General features: G+C 42.0%; 1 protein-coding gene across 1 annotated transcript in view; it reads right to left on the reverse strand.

The window, feature by feature from the left end:
- vat1 (vesicle amine transport 1) overlaps nucleotides 1-10069 on the reverse strand; it is a 35295-nt gene that overhangs the window by 7442 nt on the left and 17784 nt on the right. The window contains exons 3-5 of the mRNA XM_010775423.1: nucleotides 5055-5225; nucleotides 3324-3413; nucleotides 1007-1248 (exon numbers count right to left, since the gene is read on the reverse strand). Of these exons, the coding sequence (XP_010773725.1) occupies nucleotides 1007-1248; nucleotides 3324-3413; nucleotides 5055-5225 (503 nt within the window). The remainder of the gene's footprint in view (nucleotides 1-1006; nucleotides 1249-3323; nucleotides 3414-5054; nucleotides 5226-10069) is intronic.

Below are 10069 nucleotides of genomic sequence, written 5' to 3' on the forward strand. Positions count from 1 at the left end.
AGAGACAGACCCACACACTGACTAAAGGATGTCACCATAGCAACACAAGAGAAAAAGCGAAAAAGATACACTGTGAGGAGGGAGAGGGAGAGGAACAGTGAGACTGAGAGAGACACAGAGGGAGTAAATAACCTAAAAAGAGAGAAAGAGTCTCATGACAGATGGAGAGGCAGAGAAAGAGCGTCAGATGGCGGAGAAAGACAGCGGGTGTTTCTCTCTGGCCAAAGTAACGCAGGCCAAAATACTGACCAGTAACGACTCAACAACAGAAGATGTCAGCCTCTGACACCCTCTTTTTCTCACACTCTCTCTATTCATATCTGTTGGCAGTGTTAATTTAGTCAGAAACAATCTGACTCTGTCTCGCTGAGTGAGTTATGAGACGCAGCGCTTCTTGTGGACAAACAACGCCTGTTGAATGTTGAGCGTTATTGAATCTGAGAGCCACACCCTGCTCCTGCAGATCGTGCTGCACAAACCCGCGCACATGCACAAACCCACCGGGCTTTCACTTGAACTCCGGGTCACTGTTTTGTCAGCACAAAATATAAACACAAATGGATGTCGTTCAGGTGTAAATGCACCTGTGTCACCATAAATCATCTAGTCATCCAGAATGAGCTGCACAGGAATGCATTTAGTCGCACAAACAACCAGGCATACATAAACCTGAAACTAAAAATAAAATGTGCAGAATATTTTTATACCCACAGCTATCAATGCAGGTAATAGTCATATACGTCAATACCATTTTTTTCTCCAAATATGAACAGATAGAAGATTCACTTGATTGTAAATGGAAAAAAATGCAAACTGTGCTCTGTGGAAACATCTTTGAGTATGGAATCACCCAAAGAAGCAATTCAAATATTCACTACAGAACATAGACATTTTTTGATCAACTGCATTCGTTGTAAATTGGTTGGAAAATATGTTCTGCAATGTTATGAACATTTTTGTTATTGTGATAGAGATCAACTCCAAGGGTAAAGGCAACATCACCCACCTGCTCGAGGTGCCAAGTGGAGTCGATGTGGGGCTTGACCTTGCCCTGCTTGTAGAGATCCAGGATGGTGTTCATGACCTGGGTGATGAGCTCCGTCTCTCCGTCCAGGTAGCCCAGGTGGAAGCCGCACACAGACTTGTTCCCCTGGATCAGGCTGAGCGTGTGGATGGAGAACTGATGGTACCAGTTCTTGGCCACGGCAATCAGGTTCTTCTTTTGGCCCGCTAGCATGTTAGCCGCACCTGATGGAGAGAGGAGAGAAAGATCCTCAGTCTTTGTTACATGGAGAGACAGGTCCTTTTCTAAATCTCTGTGTATAATTGATTTACTGATGATGAATTGTCCTGGTTCATTTTTCTATTAAATTATATGCCCACACTCTTACTTTCTCTCTTTTCCAGTTTTGCTCACACTAACGGATCATCAAATTCTTCCCTTTTAGCAATGAAACAATCTCTAAATTACTGAATACAAATCAATCAATTTTTACTCATTTATCAAAGATTAATGCCAAATATCCATTGGCTCCTGCTTTAGAAATTTGACAATTTACCACTTTCTGTTTAATGCAATATTTTTATTTTTCCATTGTATTTTGGGATGTTGGACAAGAATATGTCAAAGACACAGTCTTAGGTTTTGTTGATGTCCCCCCTTTTTTATTTTGTCCAATTAATTTTTTTTGACATTAATAAGAGACTGGTTCATCATTTGCCAGCTGGTCAGTTCTGTTTCTTTACCCTCCCCCCACCTCTCACACACTCTCACCTACACCTTCTACCCTGAAAACCACTTTTAGCACTTCACTGTCACCACATCCCCTTCCTGTCCCCTCACACTGTCCCTGTCACAAAGACACAAAGCATGCTCTGAGAAGACAGAGGGGATCGGCCTGCTACATTCAGACACATTCCAGGTTTCGTGTGGATAGAACGCCCCATTGTTCCACCATGCATACTTCTAATAAGCTGGAAGAGAAGCAACCGGCACAGAGGGATCGGGAGGGTGGACCCAGAGAGGGTGAATGGGCGAGGGTGGGGGGCACCATGCTGGGTAGTGGGTTTTTGTGCAGCATGCAAAGGCAAGGCCCTGTTCTTCATGGATGCCGACCCCGCCCACTGTTGCATGCATGCTGGTTCCAGATTGGCATCGGCACAGAGCGGCAAGCGTAAAGACCCTCCCACAGATGACAACCAGCACACTGAGGACATGGACCTCTACTGAGAGGTCACACAGCCCACCAGGAAGCAGCTTTATTCTCTCTCTGTGGAAACCCACAAGTATTTCATGTACCTATTAATTTGCTTTACAATAACACTCTAAGATCTTATGAAGTTTTTTTTATAAATATCAAGAAGTCCAAAATGGCCGGATTTCAAGCTCCTTTTTCAAATGTATCATGTCAGGATAACAGAATGTTACTGCATGATGTTTATTGCCAAAATCATTCACTGTAACACTATTATAAGAATACAAATAATCTTTACTTTGTTTATTGTGGGTTGTGTCTCTTTCTCGGCAAATGAATTATACTGAACATACGAATGTAGGAACCTTTTTTTGAAAATTACACACATAGATTGTAAAGAGGCAATCAGATAAACCAATGAACAAAAAATCCCCAAGGACTAATATTAGCCAACAGTATGTGTTAATGTGAAAATCCCAATTTGCAATAAAGTTGAGTTATACTAAAAAATAAAGGAATTACGAGTTCATGCATATCTCTGTCAGCTATAGTTCTTGCAGGTAACTAGTAATAAAGTTAATCTAAAAGGAAACCTCTGTGCTTCCTACATTGAAGATATTGATATATTGGTCAAACACTTAGAGATGTCCCGCCCCTTAGCCTATCGCGTACAATGTATTGGAGCGCTAGCCAATAGAATTTACATAGTTACGTAGTGATGTCACTATGTCACATAAATAAACAAAGGACTGCAATCTAGGTGTTTCAGGCAGGTGTGTGGGAGAGAAAATCCCTCTGGCGTGAACTAAGGGATTTTAGCCTTTGCAGACCATTGACATGCACGAAAGGGAAAACCTAAGCATAATAGGTCCCCTTTAATACACAACATATGTTTTATCAGGCATTACATAAGAAGCACCTGGAAACATCAAAACATTAAAAATACGGCTAGAGGGAAACATTGGTTGGAAGAATGGTGAAATTGGTAAGGGTTGTTCCAGATTGACTATTTTACCCAAATCTAATAGCATTAACTCTTGGCTGTGTTGTGTTACTGATGATTCAAAATAGAGCTGCTCCAAACATGCCTCTAGTTTATACTAATCTAAATTGATTCATACAACTTACCATAGGTGATGAGTTTCCCCATAGGCTTCAGCATGTTGTAGGCCTTATGGGTGTCTGATCCTCCGAGAGGGTCCAGTATGATGTCCAGCCCTGGTGCAGGAGAGAGAAGAAGGGACAGTTATCACGGGTGTGAATTCAGCAGGAGCAGCCTGCCAAGTCTCCTCGGCAGCCTCCCCCGCATGCCAGCGTGCACTAGGAGTAGCGATTGTAGCCAAGTTGTGCCATGTTTACACGAATAAGAAACCATACGTATGCCAGAGAGGAGAGGAGGAGAGTGGGATAAGAGCCTACTTGTTTTATGTTTTCTCATTCTTGTCACTGATAAGACAAGAGGGATTAAATGTCTCTCCGTCATTGTCCATTCCAGTCCTAGGTGGAGAGAAAATCCAACCAACCTCTGGACAGATGGCAAGGAATGGCAACCTAACGTCTTTGTGGCTTATTACTGTCTGGCCATGTAGTAGCCTCAGCCTTAATGATGTTCCTCTGTGCCAGAGGGGACTCCTCAAATTGGGCTACCCCTCCTTGCTCTGTTAAACCTTGGTTCTATTGATCGTGGGAGGCTCACAGCAGGACTCTGCCTTGACCCACGCCCAGATGAATTGACAGAGACCCAAAGACGGATGGAAAGGTAGCGAGCAGGGCTGAACATTGATCCAGGCTTCTAATTAGATACATTCTGTCCAAAGTGTCAGCTCTCGCTTGCTTCCTATCCGTCTCTGTAATGTCTGTCTGTCTCGCTCCATGCTACAAAGAACAGAGACGGGTTGGAGTGGGGACTATAAAATGAGCATCATAACCATCTCCATCCTGCTAGGAACACAGCAGTCAGCGAAACCAAAAAACAAACAGCTCATGTGGTTTTATTTTTGGAGTCTAGGGCCACACTACCATAAAACGCTGCAGATACTTTATTGATGACAGTAGGAATCTAAACAGTTGTTTAGCAGTTCAGCAAAGTGAGTTGACTTTATAGGAAAAAAATAGACTCCTTACATGCTGTCAGTGTAGTGTGCATGGCAGCCAGCTCATCTAACGTTGTGTTGTGAGAAAGTGTACAATACATCATCTCACTGACAGCCTGCAGTTTGTTCAACACGCATCTCGCTTTGTTCAGCGATTGCTGCAACCTCACAGTAATGTATTGCTTTGTGTCTGTTGGGAAATATATCGATCTGGACTATTTGCTTTACGAACCAATTTCAGTGATAAGCATGCATATCACTGTGAGGCAGAAATGTGTCTTTAGGGTGACTTACAAAATCTGTCCAGGGACTACAGATGAAAAATAGCCTTTTGGCAAACTCTGGCACATTTACAGAAATGTTGATTAATGTGCACCGTCCCCGTTAAATAAATAAAATCTCAACTTGCATTCCCTGTGGGCCACTTTTGCAAAACAACAAAGAACAGGGGCCAATGAGGATGATCTGGGCTTAACCTGGACTTCTTTTTGTTTTAACAAACATGCTCCATCATGCAAGGTATGCTATTTATGCTCTCTGGCATCCTATTCAGATTTAAAGTAAGACAAGTTCCCGTTGAGAATCAATTAGTTTTTATTTGAAAATATAAAATGGTTGGCGATTTTGCTCACGGGTTGTAAATACATTTTTACAGCTGTAAACTTTGATTATAGATGGGTTACTCTGGTACATTGTTTACAATCCTTTTGCATACAAATTCCAAATTTAAATCATTATTCCCAGTGCTGATGCTCAAGTTTCTCACCTTTCGGACTGATCTTGCGGACTTCCTCCACATAGTCCTTGGTGCGATAGTCGATGGGATGTGTGACTCCACCCTGGCTGATTGTCTCGTGCTTGCTGGCGGAGGCCGTGCCGAACACAGTCACGTCCTTCACTGTGTTGCACAGCTGTGTGGCTGCAATACCCACACCACCTAAAGAAAAAGAGGCAACACATTTTCAATTTTGTGAAAAACTCAGGATATGAACAGAACAGAACACGCCCAAGAAATCTCATTCCTTGTGTATTTTGTAATGCAGTTAAATGTCATTTCCATCATTTATTGTCCAAAACCAGCCAGTCAATAACAGCTTGGATGTGTTTTCCTCAAGGATATGTAAAGAGCGCATTAAACACAATCACATTACCCAAACTGGCCTGGGGAGAATAGATGCACACACACAGAAATCCAACTCAGGAGAAGGTAGCCATTGTAGTTAAATTGACACATCTACATGTTTTGGGTTCCCTAATTCAAGAAAGAATTCCACAGGACAAAAACATTTAGCTGTGGTATCTATTTTGTTGAGGAAAGAGAGCTGGATGACGTTCTTTTGCAAATTACATAAACACACGGCTCCTCAAAAACTGTGCCAGCTGAAAACAGAATGTGCTACATTTTGTTGTCCAAGATAACTTTTAAAGACAAAATGCTGTGAGACTGTGTGCTTCAGTGGATTTTTGGGATATCTGTGTTTGTGTGCTGTATTTGAAAGTGTGTGCAAATGCCTCTGCCAATGTTTGTTAAGGCTGCCAGAGCAAGAAGTAATAGGTTACTGATAAGCAGTGGCTTGTTGGAAATGGAGTTTGACATGAGGACTTCAACCAAAAGGCATCCATAAAGGTCATTTATGCCCGGCCAAGTAAAGAGCACGTCTAATCGGATAGGGGAGAATAAAGCAACACAAAACAAGCTCATTTACATCCATTTTTAATGACATAGCTGTGCTTCCAGACTGGACAGGTTTGGATTAAATGAATGAAGAAACCATGAGCTGCTGGCTTACATAGGCAACTAAACCCAACATTTAGGAAGCACACCTAGTGAGGTAAAGACAAACAGAAAGAGAGGCACGTGCACAAGAAGGCATTTGCATGTTTGATTAGAATTGTGCAGAAATAACCAAAGAGGAAGATATCTTTTTTTTCTAGTATATTTCTGATTCTTTGACATTAATTTAAACGTTTATAGTTTTATTCTTATAAACGAATTAAAAACACAAAAAAGACAAGATAGGAAAATCTATCCTGCTTTAAGCTCTGTGACAATGCATTTTGGGGAAATCATTTTTGTTTGTTAATGGTTGTTAGAGCCTTTTCTCTACCTATGAAGGCACACTTAACAAAATCAGACATTCTTTTTTATCTCAGCATAAAAATGATTGTTATACTGAAGCATGGAACTCGTCGAATAGCTCAATTTCCAACGACATCCTGGTAGTTAGTCTCTGAGGCTGCACTAATACACATAACAGCAGCACTGAAACTGGCCAAAAACAAATGAAATGAGATGTACCGATAAGATTAATGCCATATTAAACTATCCTCTTCATTCATCTCTGACCAGGAAATGCTCATCGTGAAAATAAACAAGGTTTATTTCAGGACAACTACGTGTATTGTTACGGAAATAGTGCCTTGATGAAGCAATGTGCAAGGCAAGACAAATCATTTGAATACGTGTAAAGGGAAAAAAACATTATTATTTTTTTGTTTTCATCCGTGCTCCTACGCCCATGTGAGATGAATAGAGCTCTCTGCATTAGTATAATCACACCTGCTGACACTGAGCGGAGAACTGATGAGAAAACTAAAATCAAGGCTGTTACTGTTGGATGCGAGTGTTGTTGCTGCTGCGTTGTAACAGCACCATCTCTCCTCGTCCTCAGTGAGAAACCAAGTTTGCGTTGCCAAGGAAACCTCGGCCAAATTGCCGGCAATGACTGAGCAAAGGGAGCCATTTTGTTTCATTGATTGCTCCTGCTTTAGGGCATAAAGAGTCATTTGATGATAATCATCATGTTTGTCATCAGTTTATATTTGACAGACTCAGACTGGGTCATATCTCTTTTTAGTAGCCACCAAGCTTTGTGAAACATGCCACTTTGCAAGTATGTGTCAATGTTTTTACATGTCCAGGAGTAAATTACAGATACATTAAAGGTTATATCTGATGACAAATGTACTTTATAAAGACTTCAAGCAAATGTGCATCTGACACAGGTTTTTAAATATATGAGCAACTGTTTATGTGCGGTGGAAGGGAAGATTGCTTAATAAAAAATGTGAGACACTTTTGAATATGCATTGAATGAGTGGGGGTTTAGAGCTGTTACCACTATGGCTCTGTCACATAGTAGCAACCCTCGAATGCAGGTGTGAAAATGTGTCCAACAGGATGATGAATCCATTAATCCCACAAACTAATAGCCAGGCACTTGCATATTAATATTTAACTAACACTGCTGTCATAAACAGTGATTCCCCTCTGTTTCTGCCTTATGAAGTCGGTCAGCGATGGGAAAACAACCTCTGACGAAACCATTATTTATTCATAAGAAGGGTTTCTTATTTCCGTTCAGGCCTATTCAGTAAAGTAAACTATTACTTAGATGACTATTACAAAATCATTTACTTGAATAATCAGATCATTTTGGCTGTGTAAAAACAAATGTCCAGTCAAAAACACGCATGCAGGGAGGAAGAAGGTACCTGTTTTTTAATACCCTGAGAACAAACTCCTGATCTCCCATCACAAGACTGCCGAGCTGTACCAAGAACCCCTTTCCACCCCCACCTCACTTTACAAATACACACCCACACAACCATACATCCAGTCACAGATCACAAGTCAGAGGAGCGGGCTGTGGCCTTGAACAGTCCTGCTCGTATCAGCTAATCTTCAAAAATATGCACAGAGATTAAAATGTAACCTTTCATTAATCAAGTGCTTCAGTTCCCATTGTTTTCTTAGTTTCCCCATGTCTAGTTGCTTCCAATGTATCTACTTTTGTATACCATAATCACCTCTTAGGACCCTCCACATAAACTTGCCTATTACTTGGGGAAAAAGATAGAAGCTTAAGCAAATTCTTGCTGCTAATTGCATTTGTTTTCTCCAAGATTCCATAGATTTGTTTAGACTCGTATATTTTGCCAAAAAGCACGTATCTATTTAGTTTGTCTCTCTCTCTGGAGGAACAGGACACACAGTATTATTATATTATATTATTGTTGTATTGTTTTAAGCATCAGACCTCAGGAAGAGCAGCTTTTGTCGAGAGCAAAAGCTAATGGGGATCCTTAATAAACATAAACATAGACACACAGTAGGGGTTTTGTCTTCCCCTGAAACCTTACATACTCATATTTTGGCACAAACTGCACTTGGCTTCCATTACATGACTGTTAGGAGCGAAGAGGAATTTTCCCCCAAAACACAGTGGAATCCAGACACTGAGGCCACTATTATTGCTCCACACTCAGAGTTCAACAGCAAGGGTGAGTGGGGACATCAGAAATATTTTTCAGATTTATGAAAACATATCTGAAAGGACATTGCTTCTGCCTCGTCCTAAAAATGTATTTCTAATTGACAGCTCATGTTTCTTGTCAAAATAAAAAAGAAGATCTCACATCACAGCATGTCTTCTTTGTGTGAGGCAGGCTATGATCTCAGGTGTCATAAACCTCCTAACCTATCAGCCTCTCCTCTCCTCTCCTCTTTCTCTTCTTCGATCTCTCAGGCAAAAAGCACTTTCTTTAAAAATAAGATCCATTCTTCCTATTCCAATCCCCAAAAACTATTTTCTATCTTCTCCACCCTCCTCAAACCCCCCAAAGCCCCTTCCTCCTCCTCCCTTTGTTAACTACTTTGAAAAAAAGGTTGATGATATTCGCTCTTCTTCTTCTGACTCACCTTTACTCACCGCTGGGTCACCAGTCCCACCATTCACCCACACACTAACGTCCTTTTCCCCTCTCTCTCCAAGTGAGGTTCTTACCCTCATTACCTCTGCCCCTCCTACCACCTGTCCTCTGGACCCTATCCCCTCAAACCTCCTTCAGACTATCGCTCCTGATATTCTACCGTTTCTCTCCCATTTAATCAACACTTCTCTAACTTCTGGTCACTTTCCAAACAGTCTCAAGGAGGCAAGAGTAAACCCTCTCCTAAAGAAACCCACTCTCAACCCATCCAATGTTATAAACTACAGGCCTGTCTCTCTCCTCTTATTCCTGTCTAAAACACTTGAACGTGCTGTCTTTAAACAACTCTCCTGTTATCTCCATCAGAACAACCTTCTGGATCCGCACCAGTCTGGTTTCAAGGCAGGTCACTCAACAGAAACTGCCCTCCTTGCTGTCTCTGAGGAAATGCACACGGCTAAAGCAGCCTCCCTCTCCTCTGTCATCATCCTTCTGGACCCGTCTGCTGCATTCAACACGGTGAATCATCAGATCCTCCTTCGCACTCTCCAAGAACTTGGAGTTTCAGGCTCTGCACTTTCCCTCCTCATCTCATACCTCAAAGACCGCACCTACAGGGTAACTTGGAGAGGGTCCGAGTCCGACCCTTGTCAATTAACTACAGGGGTCCCTCAGGGCTCTGTCCTTGGCCCCCTCCTCTTCTCTTTGTACACAAACTCGCTCGGATCAGTCATTAGCCCGCATGGTTTTTCATACCACTGCTACGCTGACAATTCTGTCCTTTCCCCGCTCAGAGACCCAGGTCGTCGCACGCATCTCTGCTTGTCTACCAGACATCTCTCAGTGGATGTCTGCTCACCACCTCAAGCTCAACAAGACTGAACTGCTTTTTCTTCCTGGAAAAGATTGTCCCACTCTTGACCTAACAATCAACATCGGCACCTCTACTGTTTCCCCGACTCAGACTGCAAGGAATCTGGGTGTGACCCTAGATAACAAACTGTCCTTCACTGCAAACATCGCTGCTACAACCCGCTGCTGCAGATACACTCTTTACAACATCAGGAG

This window comes from Notothenia coriiceps, unplaced genomic scaffold, assembly GCF_000735185.1.
Source record: "Notothenia coriiceps isolate Sejong01 unplaced genomic scaffold, NC01 NC01_scaffold00015781, whole genome shotgun sequence".
NCBI lineage: Eukaryota > Metazoa > Chordata > Actinopteri > Perciformes > Nototheniidae > Notothenia > Notothenia coriiceps.